The 24,322-nt window shown below is 39.4% G+C and overlaps 1 protein-coding gene across 8 annotated transcripts in view; it reads left to right on the forward strand.

Annotated features, from left to right (window-relative positions):
* FRY (FRY microtubule binding protein) overlaps positions 1-24,322 on the forward strand; it is a 233,281-nt gene that overhangs the window by 41,257 nt on the left and 167,702 nt on the right. For 2 of the 8 annotated variants that reach the window (XM_068672703.1, XM_068672710.1), the window contains exons 1-2: positions 4,598-4,910; positions 8,633-8,731. The exons of 3 other annotated variants lie outside the window; for them this stretch is intronic. In XM_068672703.1, the coding sequence (XP_068528804.1) occupies positions 4,706-4,910; positions 8,633-8,731 (304 nt within the window). In that variant the 5' untranslated portion in view covers positions 4,598-4,705. Of the gene's footprint in view, positions 1-4,595; positions 4,911-8,632; positions 8,732-24,322 lie in introns of those variants that run through there. 3 more of the 8 variants (XM_068672719.1, XM_068672794.1, XM_068672729.1) reach the window with 3 other exon arrangements.

Consider the following 24,322-nt stretch of genomic DNA (forward strand, 5'->3'; position numbering starts at 1 on the left):
AGGTTGGCCTAGATTTGTTCCATGGTTTGTCTTACGGCCTCACAAAAGTGGGTACTAGTGTGACAAGAAGGGAGGCTGCATGGGCTACAGGCAAGAGGAAGGATGGGACTCGATTTATTTTTTATTTTATTGAGTTGTGCTGGTTTAAAATGTTAGTGCAGCTCAGACTTCCCTTTCCTGCCACAGCAGTTCCTCCAACATATGTGCCAAAGAGGCCTCATCCTCCCTTGGCAGTGTTTATGCGCCGTTCTAATCTGGTGCCTATAGTACGACGGGAAGGCCCGTGAATAAAATGTGCACCAGTGTGGGCATTACTTTACCACACCAGATGGAAATTTACTGTGGTGGCAGATTTCCTCCCATAATATAGTTGTTCTGAGCCTGCCTCTGCTGGCTGACACATTGAGAACACTTTTTAGGAAGACTTTTTTTTTTATTTCTGCTGTTGATGAGCAAGAATATTTTCCTCAGCTGAAAGCACAAATGACAGCTCTAATGTAGTTATAATAACACGTGGGTAACTGCACATGAAATATAGCTAGATTTGCTGCCATACTATTCAACAAAAAGTCGTGATCATTTCACCTGTGAGAAAACTTACTTTTCTGAGACCTGGGCCATGCTAAATCTGTAGCCTTAAATGTATATTTCTGCAGTACAGGGTATAGTTCAAACACAAATCAGCTATCAAATATTATTTTCCTTTATATTTCATTTAAGAAACTCTAAAAAAAAGAAAAGTAATAGAAACTGCAGAGAGAAAAATTTGGTAGTCTGCTGGAGGCAAGAGGTATGATGTCCGGATTTAGCCTTTGACCATAATGGCTAAATCTGATGATCTGTAGTTCAACTTATTAAACTGAGCTTTTTCACTTTTGTACTGTGCTTTCAAAATTGTAAGAAAATACTGAACTGTGCAGAACCTACTACAGAGGCATGAACCTTTGCCACACTGAATGTGTAGCCAAACTGTATTTCCTGTGCTTTGTTTTGTATCGCTTGAGCACTTCCATGATTTGGCACCAAACTTAACGCAATGATTACTTCGTTATAGGAATCTCTTCTGAAAGATCTTGTTTAAACCTTTGAGGGAATAAATAAATAATCCTTATCCTTTATCTCCTACGCTCAAGCAACTGTAATAGATTAATGACACTTTTTTTTTTCATATTAATTATGTTGATTAGTCCTACTATATTATAATTTTGGTGGTTTACTCAGCAATTAATTATTTTAATCACTGTTTTAAATAAAAGGTTTAGTGAAATGTAATTCCTTCAACTATGCTGTAGCCTTCTAAGAATACATATTAGAGACTGGAGAATAAAATATCTACATGTAATTTTGAATTATTAACTTATTTGTATTTTTGAAAATCATTCAGCCATTGGATTCTCTATTTTGTTCTGGATTCCTGGATATATGTGATAGGAACTTCATGATTAATTGCATAAAAGTTAACAAATTTATTTCCACACGTCATGCTTGCAGTTTGGAGGGAATTTTTGTTTTGTTTTGTTTTGTTTTCTCCCTCTTGTTTTATTTCTATTTATAAAAGTGCAAAGCTTTGATGTTCAAGCAGAAAATAGACCTATCACTGCAACACTGATGGATAAGAATCTCAAATTTTACCAAGAGTGCTCTGTGCATTTCTATCTGTAGCTGAATCTCAAAATGTCTTCTATTTATTGTTTATTTGGAATGCTCAGTGCTTCTGCTTTATTTCTTGGGTCTTATAATTAACAAATAGCTCTTCAAAGAGCTCTCCCCCATCTCCAGTTTTGTTCTTTTGTATTGTGCTGTAACTTAATCTCTAGTGGTTTTATTTGGGAGTAGACTACAAATTTTTATGCATTCCCCTCAAAGATGAGAAAATCTCCAACAGGAGATACATAAACGAAATCACTAGAAGAGTTAGGCCACTAAAATAGCACTTAGTCCAACAACTTTCAGACACCACCAGGAGCCTCAGCTTCTGTTCTGCCGCCAGCACCTAATCCTACGCTAAGGATTTTCAGGTTTTAGACTATTTGCACTTACAAACTGTTAGGTCTGCGTGAATTCTCAGAGTATGTCTCCTAGAGTGGATCCTAAAAAAAGCAACTCAAGGATGAGACGCATTGGATTTTCATCTGTCCCACCCTGGACTGCCATCATAAGGTAAACTCGTCATATATTCCTGTCTGCTGCTGCTGGATCAAGGCCTTCAACCCTTGACAGGTTCCCCTAGTTCAAAAGAGCGTGGGGTCTGTTGTACCTTTGAGCATCCCAGCAGTGCTTCCTCCTTTTGGTATTGTTCCACGTGGCATGAATATTGATGGAGCTGGACAAGGTAAGACTGTATAGTGCAGCACTTGTGCCGCTCAGCTAGAATATGGGACAGTTTCAAGTCACTCTTCTAATGAATATTGAATTATTTATACGTTGTGGAACAGTTTCATCTAGAAAAGTTAAGAGCTCTTTCCAGAATATCCTGGTGCTTCGGTCACTTACTGAAGATGTTGAAATTTTATTTAACGCTGCTGCCAAATTTAAATTTGAAGTTCTTCAAATGTCAATTCTTGCATTTGGTATTTGTAGTTTTTCAGTCTTCACACATGGTTCAAATAATATGCTCAGATTTAAGCACTTTCAGCTGAGCTTTTGATTCTGTTACTTTGGTTTAGTTGGACCACTGGGAATGGTCCCAATATTTCTTAGGGTCCCTGAATATTTCTTATGTTGGTTGAGTCAAAGCTGTAAAATCAAGTGGAACTGGGAAAAAAGGGAGGGGAGAAAGGACACTTTCTTTGACCTGTTTTTTTAATATATATTTTTAAAATTAACTGGAAAAAAAGAGGATAAGATATATAAATTCTACAGATTTGAAGGTCACGATAGAAATACTTTGGCCTCTTAATGATGAAGACCTGGGCCTAAAGCAATTATTAGAATGGACCCGAGCAATCTAGGCATACAATTCCCTTTGGTTACAACCTAATTCTGACCTAACCTATTTTGGAGTCCAGTGGGATTTTCAAAAGCTTATTTCTGCATATAAACAGAGCTCAAGATCCTTTGAGTGCTTGAAATGCAGAAATAATCACTTTGTTACCTGCAGTTAGCATTTATTTAGTTTAAATTGGTTTGGTTTAAATAATGAGCTTGTTCTGAATGCAGGATCCAGTGTATTTGAGGTTGGATTCTTACATTCATAATTTCAACTTCCAGCCAAATACAAATCAGTTTCTAGAAGAGGCAGAAAAATCTAGCAGACTGTTTACATCTTTCTGCATCTCTAATGTAATAAAATGTTTTAAAAAGCTAAGACTCTACATAAATACATATAAAAATACATCATTTCCCATCTTTCCTTCCAAAAGCATGTTGGTGAACTGTTTATTACTTGTCAACAATAATAAAGGTTTTACTGAATTTCACACAAAAGCGTTATTTGGAGCAGCCAAACTCATGATCATTACACCAATCATAAAATGCACCCTATCTTTTGGAAAGAAATTAAAGCTTTCACATTTAAAGTGTTTTAAATTATACGGAAAAATCAAGTTCTATCTTCAGTTGTTAAAATCTGCTTGCCTTAAGTATCCATGGTTGAAGCATTAGCTGCTGACACTTCAAATTACCACTCTGCTTATTCGCTTTGCTGTACGTTATTTTTATTTAACACAAAACGTTTATACAGATGAGATTTGCTGGTTTTAACTTAGTTATGATTTTTGTCACATTTGTGATAGAATTCTAAGAAAATTAACAGTTTCATTGAAAGTGTCAGGATTTGCCCTTATTTCTTTCTTATGTTTGGAGAAAGGAAAACTGTATTCATGGGAGGCTCAAGAGATAACTGGGATAACTGGAACTACAAAAACAACAACAAAAAATGAGCAAACCTCTAGTAAGCACCGTGGCTTTTATTTAGATGATGAATTTACAGACCACCTTCTTCATATGCATGTTGAAATGGCTCAGGTTTAGCGATCAGCAGTTACACATACAGAAAATCAGCCCCACTGACGGCTCTTTGATTTTGATTCCAGCAAGGAAATAACACCCTTGTTTCTTGAGGAAGGGAATAAATAAACTTAAGTAATTGTGACTGTAAAAACTTTGGAGCTTTGGGTTTGTTTACCAGTCTAAAAATGTAAGACTGACAAAGGACAGGGCTAAGAACCTGAGCACGCTGCTCGGGTTGTTCCTTTCCCAGGCAGGTCCCAAGGCAGTTGACTGGGTTGGTTTTTGTTTTGTTTTGCTTTTTCCCTCATTTTTTTTTTTTAGAGGTTTAGCAACGCCTGTTTTGCTTGCCAAGATAATGAAGTATTAATGAACTGATCTGACGAACGCTGTTGGTAAAACACAACCACCACTAGCCCTAGACAGTGCCTGTTACCGAAGCGTTATTTTCCCTTTTGCACAGGCTGTGCTGCTGGGTTCAGGTTTGTTGAACTTCCAAATTGCCTCAAACCTTCCAAATTAATGATTTCGGCGTGTCTCCTCCCCGTGCAGCTGAAGTGATGCAAGGAGGGGCGATGCAGTAACCCTACACCTGTTGCAGCACACGCCTATCAACTCGCTAAACTTCCCAGGCAAGTGCTGAGCTGGGCATGAGAACATCTCTGAGATTGCTTGGGTCCGGAGCCACGAGTCACAGGCCCTGTGGATGTGCAGGTTGGCTTTGTGCAGGGTTGGCTTTACGAGTTAATGCTCTATAATGGCAGTCGATGACAGCAACTTGTACTCTAGGACTAGGAGTAAACTGAATTCCTGTCCGAATCGTTACAAATCAGCACGACGGAGTAGCCTCCCACCAGACATCCTGCTAGAAAATGACTTTAAAGGGAAGTTGCAAAGAAATATTAAGAATATAGAGCCTATACATCCCAGGCGCCCTAAGAAAAGACCTTCTATATTTTCAGGTAGGAAATGCTGTGTTAATAGTCTGTTGGTACAATATCTTTTAAACCTTTTTGGGTAATATTTGAGAAATTTAGTGTCTGACTCCAGTGAGAGTTTATTCTGTTTTAAAACCTAAGGCAGTCTTCCCAGATAGATTTAATAAAGTACCATTTACGTTACATTATGTCACCACTAAAGTGATGGAACCAAAACATAAAATAAAAAAATTCCTTGATATTTTTGGTTTCATTTGCTTGCTTGTGGGGATTTTTTATTTTAATACTTAGCACTGAAAGGGAATCAGTTACTTCTCTAGAGCTTTAAACTCTGCATTTTGCTTAACCCCACTTATAAGCAATTCAATCAGTAAATGCAGTATAGATTTATACCTCTCACTGCTCTAAAGTTCTCTCGTTTAATTTTCTGGGGGAGGGTATTTGGGGATATGTGGACTTCTCAGTGTAGCTGACTTCTTTATTTTTTTTGTAGCCAGAAATTAACATCACTAAATACTCAAATGCATGCTTTGAATTCCTGTCTTGCACTGGAGCCTGTAATGTTTGTAGTTAATAGTTCAGTTTAACTCCCTGGTTGTTAAGAATATGAGCAAGGTGTAAGAGTACTTACAGTGAAGCTAATGGCAATTATTCTTTTGGTAATTTTTAAAAATTATTTGAAAAATGCCTTAAAAATAGGCAACAGATTAGCATGAAGACAAAGGATTTGTTGCCAAACAATCAGATCATCTTTATGAGGAGGACTTGAAAGATTCTGTAGGGAAAAAAAATGAATGCCAGCTCATCCCTACAAAAGTGAAGGTGTTTCTGTGAAGCCAACAGAGGAAGTGAAATCCTCTGTTGAAATAAAAATACAATTTTTTTTTAAATTTAGGTGTCTCAATTTCCACATGGAAGCGTTGATGTTAAAACTCCAGGGGGGAAATAATACAATCATACAGATTTTTGAAGAGCTATAGTATATAAAAAGGTGGTACTGATTATTTAAATATTACTCTTATTATATTTCTTAATAACAGCTAAACTTATAAAGGTATCTTCTCATTCTTCTCGTGAGCTGAAGGAATGGGAATACAGTGTCAAAAGATGACACAAGGCAGTACCATTTGTGTGGGATTTAGAACCTCAGTTACACCTTTGTTATACAAAGGTATAATTGTCATACAACACCTTAGGAAATGAAGCTTTTTTCCTCGGTCATATTCTACGTCCCAATTACAAAAAAAAAAAAAAAAAAAAAAGCCTTCTTGTTTCTTAAGTCAGGTGACTCAGACATGCCCAAGGCTCCTGTGCTTCCCAGTGCCTGAACAGGCTCTTCCTGGGGTGATGTGGCCTGCTGGGGATTGGCGAAAGGCATTATTTGGGGCAGGACAGAGCCTCTCTTTTTGTTTTATTCCTATTTTTTCTTCTCCTTAATCACCTCTCTTTTTTACCTCCTGCAACTTTTTCTCCCTTTTCTCCTGTACGTCAACTTTTTTTGATAGAAAAACCATCTTGAACAGCCTTGTGTTTGCTCTTCAGTGTCCTTATTCTCCTGAGCCCACCCAGATTTCTCCTTAGGTCTGTGATCTGAAGGTTTTCATTAAAAAAAAAAAAAAAAAAATCTTTATTCTCTCTCACTGTTCTCTTTCCACCCTCCCAAATTGCCACACTAGTAGTAGTAATACTCCATAGTTTGTGCTGCGTCAGATCCGAGCACTTGAATGCAGTTGGTGTGTCTGGCACGCTGCCATTGCCCTTATGAAATCCACTGCAGCTCTGTTACTGTACACTCAAGGGCACTTCACTCAAAGGTAATGCAAATTGCGTGCTGCTATAAGCAATTGATGGAGCATGATGGAAAGATGGGTGTAGCCTTTCGTTTGGTAGGTCAGCAGTATGCATGGGAGAAGCTGCACTTGATTTGCTTTTGAAAATAGGTTAACGAAGGAAGCTCAAAGTTGTCTAGACCTTTGTCTTTTGTGCCGTGGATGTGGATTGGGATGGAAATAGAGCTACATGCTGGTACACTTGCTGTGCAGTCTGTTGGGTCACTGCTGAAGCTGAAACTTTCTGAAGAATGAAATGACTCATTTCCTTTCTTCAACCTAGTCATACATAACTATATATATTTAAAATTGGTATCATTCTGACTTCTTTCACCTTCTTTTAATTCCAGTATCTAATCTCACTTTTTTATTTCACCATGAACCTGTCTCAGTTTTAGGGCATGCTTGCAATTTAGTCTGACTGCTTGTACGTCTTGTTCTCCTTCCTTTCTTTCTTGTACATTTTGTTCTCCTCTCCTTATTTTCTATATTAAAGAGCCTAAGTAATGAAACAGTGAACAAAGACGTACAAAGGCATCTAGGTGCAAGGCATACAGGTCCGTTCGTACAATGTTTTACCATTTTACTACTTTTTTGGGGGGGTTTTGTTTTCATAGCTTATAGCTAGCAACTTAGAAGGCTGAAACTCTGTAGGAGAGTGGCACATCTGTCTGTCCTGTCATCATGAAGTTGGTCATTCATGTGTGCCTACACAAGACTATCCAAAGGTGTCAGGAGTTTTGTGTTCTTTTCTACATGGCTAGATGAGGGCAACTGTGATTATAAGGAGAAACCATGGCATTGTCAAAGGGGTACAGTGCACAGAGGTACCTTTTTATTTGGGGCACAAGTAATCATAATCAACATCACAGGGCCATTTAGCATCAAGAGAGAGCTTTGTAACCTTATGGGATTAATGGACTTTGTATGGGTATGCTAACATGCACCCAGCTCATCCTGCCATGCCTGGGCTGAACCTAACCCTGCAGGACCATGCAGAAATGAGTGATGGCTTGGCCCAACCTGAAGACAAAAGTGTAGCTTGTTAGTGGCAAAAGAATGAAAGGTAAAAAGATGGTCAGCAATAAATAGGCCTTACGAGACTATGTCTTTATAGAGCTACCCAGGAAAGAAATTCAACTAACTGAAGGGGCCCGAATTTAAAATGGATGAGCTAAACATCATTGGACGTCTGTGCTACGTCACCCAGAAGAAAACTAGTGTGTATTTACTAAGAAATTAATTTAATCTAGGGAAATGTAGGCTGAGTTTTTGCTCTCATTGATTTTTTGGAAGAAAGCTGCTGATACTGTTGAGCTTTCTGTATTTATATTTTATACATTGCAAACGTGCCTGAGATTTTGTTTGGGATTCTTAATTTTTGAAGAAAGAAAAAACAATACAGAAGTGACAAAGGTGAAAATACTTTTAAAAGTATATATATGTAAACAAAAAGATGATTCTTATTGTGTGCTGGTCGTGTTTATTTAAATACCAATGAAAATCTAGTACTGTTATTAGTATCTTGTTTTTTCCTTCTACGTTTTCACATGCAAGTAGCCTGTGGTAGGGTTGAATAATGCTTGTTGATAGCTTCAAAGGACGGGAGGTAAGAAAAACACTACGGATTTGCTGCCTCTCCCAGGAGCAGTCACACCTCCATCTCTGGCCTATGCCAATGACTCAGGTGTTGTCTTCACAGCCAAGGTCAGCTCTACGTAGTCAGTGAGGCAACTAACTCATTGCCTCTACCTTTGTAAAAACATCGTGGTTTTGCTGTGAGTTAATCTAACCAAGGTCAGTGGTTAACAGCACTTTAGCTACTGAAAGTAAGATTGTGATTGTAGGCTGCTGGTCTCTGTTTTTTACACCAGAATAGATAGTACTTTTTAACAAATTCACTGCTTTTTCTTTCAGTGAAAGTATTGTCGCAGTTAGAAGTCTTGAGGCACTCTCTCAAAGCATTTCTGGAGTTCAGACCAGCATACAGTCTAGCAAAGTCACTTTCTAAAATAAGTAAGTTGACCTGACACCATATTTGTATGTAAATTAAAATACTGAACATAATGGAAGGAAGAAGGGTTTTACATATAAGAAAAATGTTTACAAGTTATTCAACAGTGATACAAATAAATTATTTAATTTTTCATGAGACACAGGGTAAAGCAGTCTGTATGTATGACTCTTTTTTGATCCTTTTGATTGGCAACATTAATTGGGAAAGGCTTGCCAAAATCTAATTACTTCTAATAAGGATGTTTAAAATCATGGGTACAGTTTGTGTCTTGATTCAAATGAGTTATAATGATCTGTGATCAGTATTTTAATTTGTTGAAGATTTGAATATCCTGTCTCCTCTTGGAATAAATTACACTGCATGGAAACACCATATACTTGTGATCTGCACAGAACAATTTCTATTCAGTTACGGTACCCCTAATGTCACCCTGCCTGTTAAAGTTTGGCTTCTGTTGGTGCTGCATTTTACAAGTATCATCCAATGACAGCAGAAGGGAAGGCAAGAATGACATGTCCCAAAGTTCTTCACTTCCCTTTCTGACTTAAAAAAAAAACAAAAACAAAAACAACAAAAAAAAAAAAACACTTGTTTTTCCCTTACTGTTCTTAGCAAGCTGATCGAGAAGTGGTGGCGGTGGGGGGAATATATCTTGTTTGTTTCTTATATTGGAATGGCATTACTGCTGTATGTTACTGTAGTTTTTGTATCCTTATGTTAAGGTAATTCACCACGTTAACAAATTGGTACACAGCTGATTGAGCGAGTACTTGCCCACTCGTTGATCTGGGTGAGCGACCACTTTTTCATTAATAGAAATTAAAGAATTGGTGACTTGCTTTTTTCGTGGCCTTCTGAATCTTTCTCACTTACGTATTCCAATGTACGTTACTTGTTATGCCACTCAGCATTTTAGTTCTTGAATGTTTTCCTTTAAGTGTCATTTTCGTCAGAAAGGATGGGTTGATGATTCAGAGGCCAGGTCGGGATTCTGCGTTTTGAAAAGTCTGATGTAATGTGTGCGTGTTGTCAAACTTGTTTTCTTTCTTCTTGGGTTCGCTGGTATTTTATGGACTGTGAAGACTGATTTCCTAATGCTCTTGTAGGCAGGTGATGAAGATGATGATATCTTTTATTTGTATTGGGGACATAAAGGAAACTTTCTGTATCCATTGGAGAGTGACTTGAGGGTGATGCTGAAGGGGAAGATACGGAGGAAAGTGAGGGTAGGATACATAAGGTTCCTTCTGATATTGTGACATGGATTTTTTTTTCTGATATTTGTTCCTTAAAATATCAAAACAAACAGCAACTGCTTTATTGCCACCTAGATTGTAGATGAAGATTTTGCTATATTGCTACCATCTGCTATTATAGACATTAAGACCTTGCTTTAAAGCACTCTGGTGCTTGAGTGAACAAAACCCATTGTGCACGCAGTAACATATTGCAAATCATATAATTTTTAAGGGTTTATAGACTTCACTGTCCTGAAGGATCTTGTGAAGCAATTACAGCATTTGCTTCCTGATTTCAGAAAAATTTTCTTCATGTGCTGCCTTAGAATGTGAAGAAGAATGTGGTTTAGTAACATGGTTTGCCTGTTTGACCCTTTGTTCTTCTGCTATGTGCTATCTAGAAGATAATGATTAAAGGGTAGGACAAAATCTTAAAACTTGTGCTGATTACTTTCCATCTGGGAAACATAAAAGGCTCCTCCCTTAGTACAGTTCTATTATTTTGAGGGAGTGGTGAATTAGTATTCAACACTGGTTGCATCTCCAAAAAGTATGTTAATATAAAATGTATTGGAATTTAAAATAGAATATCAGCATCCTATCAAATTACTGTGAAATGTTAGCAAAATAGAAAACAAACAAGAACAAGCCACTCATTCTTTACATTAAATGGTAGAAGCCACGACTACATTTTGTGTGCAGTAAACGTGTGAGGGTTTGTTAACATTAACGTTTGCATAATATTTTTAAGTAAATCTTTCTTTGGCTGTGATAAGGCAAGATTCTATTGTCTCCTCTTTCTCTGGTTTAAGAGGCACCCTAAAGGGCAGACTTGCCATAAAAATATTTTTACCTTTGTCCCTTAAAGAATTATTTTTGTGCTAATGGTTTATAATCATCATCTACAATAACCCCTTTTTTAATAGCATTGAGAAAAATATATGATATAATTACAGGAAAGATAGATACTACTTCTAAAGCCTTACAGAGATGCTTCTGCTGTAATCAAAAGCGTTATCAGCCAAGAAAAATGTTTCAGAAGAATTAGACTTGAAGGTTATCATAATGGCTTTGATTTACCATCTTCCTGATGTATATTTTGTTCCTTTTCTGAAGGGTAATCTTCACATAAGCTAACGTAGTTAATGACTTCGAAGTGTGTTCTCTTGACAGTCAGATAGGTCTATGGATTGCATATATATCACTCAATATATACATCATGTAAAGTGCTTGCTTACGTGTAAGTACTTTGCAGACTTGCTCGATGCATTTGGTAGGTAACTGTTCTCCTTTCATCTATTTATACTTTACCTAGCCTTAGATACTTAATAGGAGCATACAATATGCAAACAAAATCATCTGATAATCTTAGAATCCCTGAAGTAAAAAATCTAAATATTTCATTCACTTTAAATTACTGTCATACTGTACCTGAATTTTTAAGGTGGGGGTGAAGGAGTATTAAAAATGTGTGTGTGTGTGTGTGTTTAGGAGCTTCTGAAAATGTTTAATTTCAAGAATAATATTAATCTGCATTTTATTCATCTGTTTAGGTTCAGAAACTTAACATTTTGCCTGAAGATTGGTATTGATAATAAAATTCATCTTAACTACAAAAGACTAAGTAATGAAAACTCTCTGAATGTAGCTAGTTAGCTGGAAGAAGTTCAGTGCTGCTTCTCTTGTTGAAGATGTCCTGATCATGAAATTAAATGCTCGTGGCATTTCCAGTAAACCACCTATGTGCTGACAAATACTGAGTTCATACGTTTAGATTTTTATAAGGAACAAATTACATCAACTGTATCCCTTGTATTAAATGTCTTTATTTCTAGTGATGAAGAGTTATTCCAGTATTTAGTGGAATAGTCTTTGAATACTCTTATCAAGTATTTAATGGAATACTCCTTGAACATGAACTTCACATGAACTTTATGAATTTAGTGGATTGGATCTTAAATGAGGAATCTGACTTCAAGATTTCAAGACATTCTTTGTCATGTTTGGGTTGTATGAGGATTTTTGTTTGTTTTCACACTACCTGAGGGTACTACTTGACTTTCTTTGGGGTTTTGTTCAATGTCTTCAGAATTACCGCTTCTGAAATTTTACTGTCTCTAATGACAATATGCTGCAGTTCCAGAACACGTTCATGTGCATCCCTGTGCTGCTGTGAATTACATACTTTCCTAATAAACCTCTTCTAGGGATAATATTCTTTGAGATGCAAACAGTGAAGGGTTGGTAAAAGAATTTTTAATCATAAGGTTTAGTGTGGTACAAAGAGGGGCCGTCAATAAATGCCATTTTTCTTATTGTAACCTCGCTTGTCCTGTATCTTTTACATTGTTTAGAATCTCTAAACTAATCAGTCCAGCTGTCTCTTCTCTCCCGTTCCTCACATTCAAGTCAGAGAAATCACTCTCTAGCAAAGCTGCCCCATTTCATGGCCATTTTGTCTAGACCACCACAGTCTCCCCTTACAGTTTTTAGGCACAGTTCAGAGGTTAGCAAGAGCCCAGGAATGGAGAGTTGGATGTTGCCACCATCTCTTTGTTTTACTGTATGCATGTAGGCTGTTTCATGCAATCAGGCCTTGTGGCCAAAGAAAACCTACAAGTATTAAGAGAGGTACGTGTATCCTTTGTGGTTTAACATAGCTGAGTCAGCAGTCTGGCCAAAAAGACGTGCATTTATTGACTATAAAGGTCATTAAAACTCAGTACCAGTTTGTTCAATCAGTCACCTTGAAGTACTCCAAAGAGAACTTGTTCAGTTTTATCATGAATGGTTATTGACCCCTGTATAGAGAATCATTTGGATGTTATCTCTCCAATACATGCTGTGGCCCTATTACGAATTAAAGTCTAATCTGCAGAAGAGGTCTCAGTATCACACATAGATATCATTGCAGAAGGATGACAAGAAAAGCAGAATACCAGAAACCAAATGAAGTTAACAACGTGCATTTTGGGGGTCTGAAATGTATTTTTTCTGCCTAGTGAACTGAGGATAAACAAAATGTATATGTAAAAGTCACTGCATGTCCAATTCTAAATTCATACTGGATCTAGAAAATCAGCATTTCTCTCTTCAGAAGCTAATAATAGTGTCACTCAAGTCTAGATTTGTCATAATAAATTTTGTGACTCTTAAGTAAGAGTAGTGTTACAGTTTTTCCTTTACCTGGTTTCAGGGTTAAGAATATTTAATTCTTTCCTAAAATCTTAATTTATACTTGATAATGAAGTCTGCATAATCTGATTGTTATATTTTGATTCTTCTGACTTGAAAGCCCACCCAGAAAGAGGTCTGAGTTGAATGTGTAACACAACAGCAGGAAGAATTATGGCAATAGAGATGGAAAAGGCCAAGGCACTCAGGGCCTTCTTTGCCTCAGTCTTTACTGGGAAGAATGGCCTTCAGGAATCCCAGAAAGCAGTAGGAAAGCTTGGAGCATGGCAGACTTACCCTCTAACCCTTGGTAGAGGGGTAACAGGTTAGGGACCTTCATCTCTGGAAAGGTGACGGAGCAAATAATCCTGGAACCAGTTTCCAGATACAGAGGTAGATGACTGGGAGAAGTCAGCGTGTTTATATGACATATCGTGCTTGGCCAACTCAGTAACCTTCTACAGTAAGGTAACTGGCTTGGTGGATGAGGTGGATGATGCAAGAGGAGATGATGATGCTTATCTCAACTTCAGAAAGGCTTTTTGAAGGTATTTCCTGTAACATCTCCATAGACTAATGTAATACAAACTAGATGAAAGGAGAGTGAGGTGGGTTGAAAACTGAGCTGCCAGGCCAAAAGGGTTGTGATTGGTGACACGAAGTCTAGCTGGAGGTCAGTCACCACCAGTGGGCCCCAGAGGTCAGGACTGGGGCCATACTGTTTAATGGGAATCTCATGAAGCTCATCAAAAGGAAAAGTAAACCTGATCGAATTTTACCCCAATTTTGCTCAATGTGTCCCCTGTTACTTCTACAAGTACTTTGGTTCATCACCAACTCTGTATTACTGGAGGTCATAACAATTCTCTTAGTCCACTTTCCAAAACTATTTTGGTGTTTGTGGAATCTCCTGGTTCTTCCTTTTGTTGACAATCTTGCCCAGTGAATGTTATCAGAAAAACATCATCTACTTTTTTGCTTTTTTTTGTGTGTGAAAGATAAATGATAAAACTGTCAAAACAATCCTGTAGACCTACATTAAATTTCATTGTGTGTTGCCTGTAGGCAATGGCTGTTGTTGCAGGAGCGGCAGACACCTTTGTCTTTTTCATCTCCTTTGTTTTCCTCTACTCCAAATCCCTGGGGGGAATTGGAGAAGGAGCTTCCACATACAGCAGTGTTGCTCCATTCTCAAAACAGAGGTCTAGAGGGAACAGGTGCAGTTCCTTATCAGATTTGTCATCTTAAAGAAAAAGGAAGGGTTTTGTTTGTTTTTATTTTTTTATTAGATAGCTTCAGGTACTTGTAATAATCCCACTTGCATGTACAGGCTGCTAAATTTAGCACCTAAATCAGTGTTTAGGGGCATTAATATTTTGTAGCATTAGGTTGGGCTTGAAGATGAGGACAGTGAAAAATGGCTTTGTGCTCTCCCAGTAGCTCAGTTTTACATCTTAAGGCTTGCTAGCCACAGCAGAGGAGCAGTCTGATGAGAAAGCCAGCATCACTCTTTCTGGGGTTATAACTAGGAGTGCTGTCAGATCTGGACAACCAGGTGGAACTCATCTTTCCAAAGCCAGACATTTGCTGAATAGATGTCCATGCCTAAGGCAGTCATTTCCAGCTCCCTCTACGGTCACTGGAGAGAAGTGGGTCTATGTCATCTGTTGTAGATGTCAGCATTAAATGGGGTGAATCAGCCCTAATTTCCATGTGCTGTGTAGTTGATGTCCAAGCTGAGTAACTGAATTTGGGGTTGTTTTATTGTAAACACCTGCATTTAATCAAGTAAATCCTACCTCTGCAGCCTACCTTCAGCTTTTCTATTTTAGCCAAGCAAGGGATCATGTACAGACACATAAAGAGGGTGAAAGGGTAAATTCTTCTGTGCTTCCATTCTTTCATACGATGATGTTACCAAGTGTTTCTCCTGTGCAAACAATATTGCTAGCCCACACACTGATGATTCATAAGCCAAGCTCTCAAAAACGTGACAGGAGCATTTCTGAAACCTCACATTTAAAAATAATAACGCATGGGCTCGTGTGCTTCTCAGTCGTAAGTTATTGTGGTCTTTTTAAAATAATTATTAGTTATAATGCGTGTTTGCATTTATCAACACTCATTTCATTTTATTTTTAATAAAGCATTATTGACCCTTTTGCATACTAGATGATGTTTGCTAACACAAAATTCAGATACCCTGAACATAAAGTACTTCTTTATACACAACAGTATTTCTGGAATTCCATCAGTTGTGTGGGCCACATCCTGCAGGTTTTTTGTCAACCAGGGTTTCGTGCTGAGGTGCCTCACGTGCAGAAGATACAAGCTGTCACTAGCATTGCTGCCAATTGCCATTGCTGCTAGTTGCCAGCTGCTTTAAGTAACTTCTTATGGGTATTCAATCATATCAGCATCATGCAGTGTGACATCCTTACTTCCTCACTACCCTGTAAATATATATATAATATAATAATATAATACATATATGTATATTATGGTATATAATTGCATATGTATATATATAAATTCCCTTGTCTTATATCCATATCCATGCATACCTAACAGAATCCTGGAAAACAAGAAAATGCAAAATATAGCAAAGCATAATATGTACTTAAGAGTGTAAATGAGAGACCTGGCTTAAAAGTAGTGGTAAGGACACATGGGACCTCTAGCAGTAGTCTGGTACAGTGTTTTATCTTCTAGGGAAGCTTCCCCCAAAACCAACAGGATGGTATTGTCTTCTTTCATTTGTTGCTCGTGTTTTGAGCAACCTTAGAGTAAATGAATGTCACAGAAAGTGTTCTGCATTTAATTACGGTGATTCTGACAGAATCACAGAATTTCTAGGTTGGAAGAGACCTCAAGATCATCGAGTCCAACCTCTGACCTAACGCTAACAGTCCCCACTAAACCATATCCCTAAGCTCTACATCTAAACGTCTTTTAAAGACCTCCAGGGATGGTGACTCAACCACTTCCCTGGGCAGCCCGTTCCAGTGTCTAACAACCCTTTCGATAAAGAAGTTCTTCCTAACATCTAACCTAAAACTCCCCTGGCGCAACTTAAGCCCATTCCCCCTCGTCCTGTCACCAGGCACGTGGGAGAACAGGCCAACCCCCACCTCTCTACAGCCTCCTTTAAGGTACCTATAGAGAGTGATAAGGTCGCCCCTGAGCCTCCTTTTCTCCAGGCTGAACAAGCCCAGCTCCCTCAGCCGCTCCTCGTAGGACTTGTTCTCCAGGCCCCTCACCAGCTTCGTCGCCCTTCTCTGGACCCGCTCAAGCACCTCGATGTCCTTCTTGTAGCGAGGGGCCCAAAACTGAACACAGTACTCGAGGTGCGGCCTCACCAGAGCCGAGTACAGGGGGAAAACACTTGCAATATGTACAGCAGTACAGTATGTCCTTGTTGTGAAGATTGCCCCTGAGTGTCAGAAGATACTCAAATGTCGTAGTCTAGAATGACCTTTCAAAGAGCTGAAGATTTTTTTTGTTTGAAGGTTCTATTGTTTTGTGAAGAGCAGAATAAGATTTCACTCAGATTTTTTGTGGATGATCTCGGCGTAAACAAACTACTGTGAAGAGGGGTTAAAATTAGTTGTGTGTACAATATGAATGACAGTTATGTTCATTACAGTATTTTGAGTTCAAATTAATATTCCTTGGCATGCTCAGTGCTATTTCTGAGCATCAGGTGCTGAATGCATATTCGCTTCATGCAATGTATTATGAGCACACTTCTTTTTAACAACCATTGAGTTGTTCAATATTTGTTTTAAGATGAATTTGAAGAGGATGCTGCATGGATGTTCCTTTCCATATCCCCAAAGAAACATATTAAAAGGGAAAACTGTGTATAAACATACATATCAATAAGTGAATCCTATCTGAGGTATTTAATTCATGGTTCCTTTTTTTTTTAATTTATTTTCAAAGGTCACGGTATCTTCGTCTATTCAGCAGCTCAGATTCACTTGAGGTACAGATTGTCAGCTATGTGTCCATGGGAACAGCTACACTGAAGAACTGATAACAGAGGATATTTCGGCTCCCTTATTCTCTGGAGCTGACTTTCCTCACTTAAGTGTTTCATTAGGTAGATTCTGTCTTGCTGGCACAGCAAGTCTGTGTGGGCTATTTTACCACCAGTGTTTATCCCATGGCAGAAAGCTTCACCAAATACATGTAAATTTACTTTTATATACCCATACCCTAGAACTATAGAGTGGATTTTGCTTTAAGATTCTGTATGTATTTGGTTAGTAAAACTTGTTTGTTTTTCTCTTTACATCGTTTGCAATCTGTTTTTGTCTTATGTAGAGTAGGTAACATGGGATTCTGTATCAGTTTAATACCGTAATCTGCTGACAAAACCTCACAGAAACAAATATGAGTTGTGGTAGTTGCTCGTTAATAATAGTGTACAGCCAGTTGTCCACATAGATGGATATCTTAGTGTAAATATTTTGATGTGACTGTATGTTATTGAGAATTATTAGAGAGTATTGCATATATACGTATGTGCATGTGAGATGTTATGTTTGCATCTTACAGGTGGAGTCAGCTCTAGTCTGTGTTAGCATTTGTGAATGGTTTAATTTGGATCTAGTGTACTTATAATAGCTCTGAGCTGCCGGAAGGGTGTTTCTGTTTTGTCTGGCAACTCTGAATTTACTGTAAGTGGACCATAAGTAAATAAATTCTCTGGTCTAACCTATGCAGGAGATCTGACTGATTATAGAGGTCTGTTGTGTCTCTTAAAACCTTTAAGCTCATTGTTTGGCAGTGCTGCCTGCAATTAGGTCCTAGAATGCGCCTGTTCCTGGAGCAGCCAAAGTTTAGCAATGGCTCAGCCAGAGGGGTAGCTTGGAAGAATGTTCTTCAACAAAACACGGTGCCTGTTGTAGGTGGTTGGAAACACAAATTAGCACTGTTGGGAGAGCTATTTGACTATGTAATACCTATGAAAGTGTACCTTTGTTGTTTCTTTTTTTCCAATTTAAAAAAAAATGGTTTCCTTCACTTCTTTCCCCACCTAAACATCTATACCTCTATGCAGCCTCCTTTGTGTTAATAATAACGATGGTACGTCTCTATTCATTGGTTCACTGATCAACTGAAGCCCCTACCATATTTCCCAAAATACACAAACACTAGGTCAAATTCCTGCTCCAGAATAGTGCCAGCCTAAGAGACCTGATGGAAATGTGGGGGGAAGGAAGAGAATGGGAGGACTTCACTCCTTTTCCATCAGTAGCACAGTTGTAGACTGGTTTAAGTCAAACATGACAACACACCCTAAGTCAAATCTTTGATGTTACTGGAATAGGAAGAAATATTCTCACGTTCTTGGGGAAGTTTCAGCTTTGGATGCTGGCTGCGCTGATGCTATGCTTGCAGTTCACTGAATTAGTCAGGAGCTAGTGATGACCTCCCTAGATCTGTGAGAGAGTTCAGGTAAGGTTCGTGCATCAGTGACCTGCATGAGGTGGCAGGATACCGTGTCACTGAGCACCGCTACTCCAGCGTGAGCTCCAATTCCACACCCAGGAGCACAGCTCCCCACACCGTGGCCCCGGGGGCTCTGTGCCCCCACAACTCCAGTGAGAGGCCTCAGAGTAGGTGGATCCTGGCTGTTTTTTAGGATCGATGTTCTCTACTGAACTAGGCTGTTAGGAAATTTAACCGATCAAGACTTACATATCATATCATGTTCTACAGATTGACACATCTTATTCAAACACTGAAATAAGTATCCTGTGTCAGTGGACTGTTTCCAGTTATATGCCCTTAACCTGAGATTTCATTTCACAGCTCAGAAGCCAATCCAGAGGTGAAGAGGAAGGAGCCCATTTTCCTCATCGAATCTATTGAAATAAAAAGCACGGAGGAGGATGAGAGCTCATTTTAATAACTTTAAAAACATGGGTTTAGATTTTCAAAGCCTTTAATGATGCAGTAGACAAACAGCTATTAGGAGTTCGATCCTTACCCAGACTAGGCACTTAATAATCTACAAAGCAACTGTTAGAAATTTCAGGAGCTGAATACCTGTGAAAACCGAGCCAGTGGTGACTCAGTATCATTAATCATTTTAAGTGTAGTTAAAGGAACTGTAATTACCACTGTCTTTGCTAGGAAAACATTTAGTTTTAAGTGTGACATCTTTGTGTGTATTCTTCCCTGGGTACTAAGCCTGAAATAATGTTGTTTTCTCAGTAAAATAGGAAACAGATATAAAGTTTTGTTTTGTATATTTTTTCACTGAATTGCAATTTCCATTCAAATCTAGCATGAGAGAAGTTTAGAGTAACATTACCCTCTTAAGCAGGTAGTATACATCATTTGCCTTTTTCTACAATAAGCAAGCAGCCGTGTCAGAAGCTGTATTTCACAGAAAACCAAGACATTATTTTCTAGGTTAGTGAGAAGGGACAGACTCTGAAGGATATAAAGGACCCAATCATGAAGGCTGCATGTGTTTAACCTTACCTCTGTGAAGAAAAGGGTGCTTCTCTAGAGAAGCAGCAAGTCAAAGGATGCTGGAGCTCTGTAACTCTATGTCCTGGGTCCAGGTGGGAACACTGCTATTGTAAAACCTTCACCACAGCACAAGATAGCCCTTACACATGTTCATCTGTTAAAACTTATGATGTTGAGGGGGGAAAAAGTACAGCAAAGAAAAACTTTGTCTGTAATTGAGTTCTCTCCTCCCAAAGGTTACTGTGCAGGTGAAACAGCATGTGCTACATGCTTATAGAAAAAAAGTTTTCTTCTGTACTCTTTAAAAACATCATGAAAATATTTTGCAAGTCAGAACGAGTGTTCTTATGTAAGACCAGTGAGTTTTGTTTTGTTTTGCTTTTTTTTTTTTTTTTTTAAGCAGAGTTTTAGCTCCTATCTATCAAGCCTTGAAGCCTGCAGTTGTGCAAGCATTACATAACAAACCCCTTTCCTCCTGTCTCACTGCTGCTTGCTTGCCCAGGAGGTTTATACCCAAGGGGATTTCAAAACTCCCTAAACCTTTTCCTTCAACAACTGCTTGGGATTGGGGTGTTTTCCTGGCATCACTTCTAAGAATTGAGAAAACAATTTTGAGTAGCAGCAGGAGAGCGTGATGGCAGAAGCTGTAACCCCAGGGTTGTCTGCACGTAACAAGCAAGGACTGGAGGGGATAACAGGCACCAGACACAGAAAGTTCACTGTGAAATCTGATGGCCTGACTTTTCTTGACACTACCTCACCACAGTCATTCATAGAGTTGCTGTGAGACTATCGGTGATTGGAGTCATGACGATTTTTGCAGGTAGCTAGCTGTGTTTACTTGGATATGCAGTATTCTCAAAAGGATGAAGGCGATTGACAACTTGCTGTTAAAGGTGTCAGGTGAGCTAAGAAGTGTCTGTGTGCACACCGTGTTTATAAACTGCAGTCAGGTGAAGAAGAAGAATTTCTTGGTCAACCACTTGGCATGACTTCTTAGGTAATCCTGATTTTCTGAAGCATTTCTTCATCCTACCTTGAAACAAAAAAGAAGTTTAAAAAGTTATAGATGTTATCTAGCTGAGTAATCAGGTCACTGCTCCAGCTAGAGGTAGTGCTCGCCTGAGCTACCTGAATCTGAACTTTGAATCTTTGGTAGCATTTCCGAGTAAAATGAGAAAAAAGCTGCTTGTCCCGTAACAAACCAAGGCTCCTGCCTGCCAAGCACTTCACTTGTAGCAAAGGCGTGATTCCTCTTCCGAAGGATGAGCAGTCTTGTTTGAAACGGGATGTGGCAATACGTGCGAGAGAAGTGCGGAAAGCTGATGCCGTGATACATACAATTTGACACTGCTGGATCATTTGAAAGAGCAGCAAAAACTGTCGATAGTTATCTGAAGTCAGCTAATCCTGACACTAGCTCGGTTTCCCTGCTTTAGCTCGCTAACTCCTTTGCAGGTGTTGTGAGAGATAGCGTTTTTTTGAATAATTCAGAGTGAATGTTTTATAGATAAAACCCATACGGGGTGGAGGTGTTTATGCTACAGGGAGTGCTTGTGCTGCCCCAGACCTGAGCCCGACTGGTCTGGCAGCCTCTTTGATAGCAGGCAGCGCATGACACCTGATAGGAAGGTGGAAGAGGCAGCAAATGTACCACAGGCTGACCCCCTGTCCACCTTACCGTGATCTGTAATATAGGGAAGTTGGCTGAAACTCTTCCAAAAGGTTTATTCTCATTTTACGAAGAAAGTAAAAAATCAGTTTCTAAGGTGGATGTTACTGGTGGAGCAAAGGGACGTAATCGGGAGGATATCTTCGTGCACAGTAATGAAGATGGTGAGGTGTGAGTGTCCAAATAGGTCAGTCAGAAAGGAAGAAGTGTTAATAATTAAAGACAAAACTAGAGAACGGAAAGGAAAGTTTAAAAAAAGAACAAGTAAGCAAGTAGCTTATCACAAGAACATCTTACTTTAAATCGGAGAGAGCTTTAGGAACTGCTGTGGTAGAATTAAGAGAAAGAAGACCTGTCTGCAAATGTATTTGGGATTCTGGAAAACATTTATGTTAAAAATCACATTACAAGAAGTGCATAGAGGTAGGAAGAATTGTCTGCTGAGCCGTGGACTGGTATTTGAGAGCAAATTGGAGCACTGAAAATTCCTGCCCCTAATTAGATGTTCAATGGAAACATCATACAAATGCAGCATGGTATGGGAGCTATCTTGCAGAGAATGTTGAGCATTTCATTCTGCAAGGGAGAAAAATTAAGGAAAACAAAAGGGTGTGATGTGGTTCACGTTTGGGCAGGGACGCTTTGGTTGTGGGATCAGTTGTGCCTCTGTGGATAGGTGCAAGTGGCTCCTTGTCCGCTCCCTCTGCTCCTTGGCAGCATCTCCAGCACTTCTCTGGTGAAGGGCCTGGAGCACAAGTCCTGTGAGGAGCAGCTGAGGGAACAGGGAGTGTTCATTCTGGAGAAGAGGAGGCTCAGGGGAGACCTCATTGCTCTCTGCAACTGCCTGAAAGGAAGGTTTGGGTTGCTGGGGGTCGGCCTCTGCTCACTGGTAACTGGTGATAGGACTGGAAGGAATGGCCTCAAGCTGTGCCAGGTGAGGCTCAGGTTGGCAATGAGGAGACATTTCTGCTCAGAAAGAGCAGTCAGGCACTGGGACGGGTTGCCCAGGGAGGTGGTGGAGTCACCGTCCCTGGGGGTGTTCAAGGAGAGGTTGGACGTGGTGCTTGGGGACGTGGTTTGGTGGGCGACATTGGTGGTAGGGGATGGTTGGACCAGATGGTCTTGGAGGGCTTTTCCAACCCTAATGATTCTGTGATTCTATTCTATGATTGTAAGGTCAGGAGCTTTTCCTAAAGCAGGTTCCCAGCTGTCTGCCTCCTGCCCACACTGGGGAGGAGGGGACATGGTGTGTCCCCATCATCAGGCCCAGGGAGAGGAGGAGGAATCCAGGCCCGAACCTCAGGGAATGCAGGTTAATGGGCAGCGCTGGAATGGGGATAAGAGAGGAGAAGCTGAGAAGTCTGATGATCTCAGCTGTAATAGCATGCAGTAATTGTTAGACATCCCTAGAGACCCTATAGAAACTCGCAATATCTAGTGATCAGCGTGCTCCAACCCTTCCCCTTCCTGCCTTGTACTTATCTCTCTTCTTGCAGGGCTTGCTGTGAGGATGGTGTAAGAGATAAAGCTACGCTGTGGAAGGGAAGTGGAAGAGGCCCTGAGTATCACCCTCAGTTTTTGACTATTTTGGGGTTGGGTCTATGCATTGTGTAATGAAATTTCATACCAAGAGGAAAAGAGTGACAGCCACCGCTCCTGGCTTCTCTTTTTCCAAGATCCGCGTGACCTGGTGCAAATCTTTTAGGCGTAAATTACCTCATGGAAATAAAGCTTTGAGTGGGTGGTTGGGGTTCTGTCACTAATCTCGTCTCTGAAACAGGCACCCAAAGTTAGAGGCGCTGCCAAGGGTTGTTTGGAAATTTCCTGCTTTCAAGAAGTTCTGCAAAATTACATCATGCTGGGACATTTGGGGAGTAAGTTACATAATTTTATCTACAATATAGATAAGGACTTGTAACAAAATAGAGAAGGAAATTAGTTTAAAGGATTATAATAACAGAAACCAGCTTATTCAGGGAAGGTGCCTGGAGACTGCAAGGTGAAGAGCAGGGAGCAAATACTGCTCAGACTTTTCTTCATGCCTGCTGATCCCTGTAGGCTGTGCTTGGAGGATGCAGGCAGCATTTTGACCTACGCAGCAGGATTTCTTGTGTCTGTGTTGCCTGAGTCCACGCCCCAGTGATAATTGTGAAGATTTTAAACTGGCTCACAGGGCTGTGTGGTGTTAGCACATGTATGGGAGGTCTGGGCGAATGAAGAGCCTGCAGAGTCCTAAGAGAACATCCCAGTGTGACAGCTCCAAAACAAATCAAGGGAAGGATAACAGTACTGTGAGTCTGGAAGGCATAATTCCAGCATTAACTAGTTAATCCTCCGTGAAATCCTTAGTAGGTGGTTATGATATGTTATTTCCAGGTACCAGCCTGTCGCAAACTGCTTCTGATCCATACAATTGCTCTCATGAATCCTCTGAACAAACTGAGGATGGGAGCAGGGTGATACATGAATGATACAAAATATTTTATGTGATTTTATCCACATTGCCTTCTATCCTTTTTTTCCAGAAATACAGACGTGTAGTTTCTTTGCTCCTATCCTCCATTCCGCCACAGTTTGCCATGTAAATATGCATTCCCTATGCATTGTTATTTACTGTCCTGCTTCTGCTTGTTTTGCTTTCCATCACTAGGTGGCAATATGTTAACAGTCAGTTACAAACAGAAGGCGAAACAAAATGGTGCAGCAAAAAAAATATTGATACATAAAACTAAGGAGGATTTCTAATGCTTTATTTATAGCTTTTCACGTTAAATTAGGTTTGCTTAATGACTTCTTATTTTGTGCAGTGCTTTCTTGTTGATCTGTACTTTTAATTTGGACCCTAAAGTGTTTTACACTAAATTGTGTGACACTGTAGGTACTTAGAGTTCAGTTGATTTAGGTAACGATTTCGGTTTTCATTTTAACAGAGGATATTAGCAAAACATGTGTACAAGCTGCTTGTTAATGTTTAGCTTGAAATGTATCATGTTATGCAAGTTGTAAAGAGAAAA

This window comes from Anas acuta, chromosome 1 (assembly GCF_963932015.1).
Source record: "Anas acuta chromosome 1, bAnaAcu1.1, whole genome shotgun sequence".
NCBI classification, from domain to species: domain Eukaryota; kingdom Metazoa; phylum Chordata; class Aves; order Anseriformes; family Anatidae; genus Anas; species Anas acuta.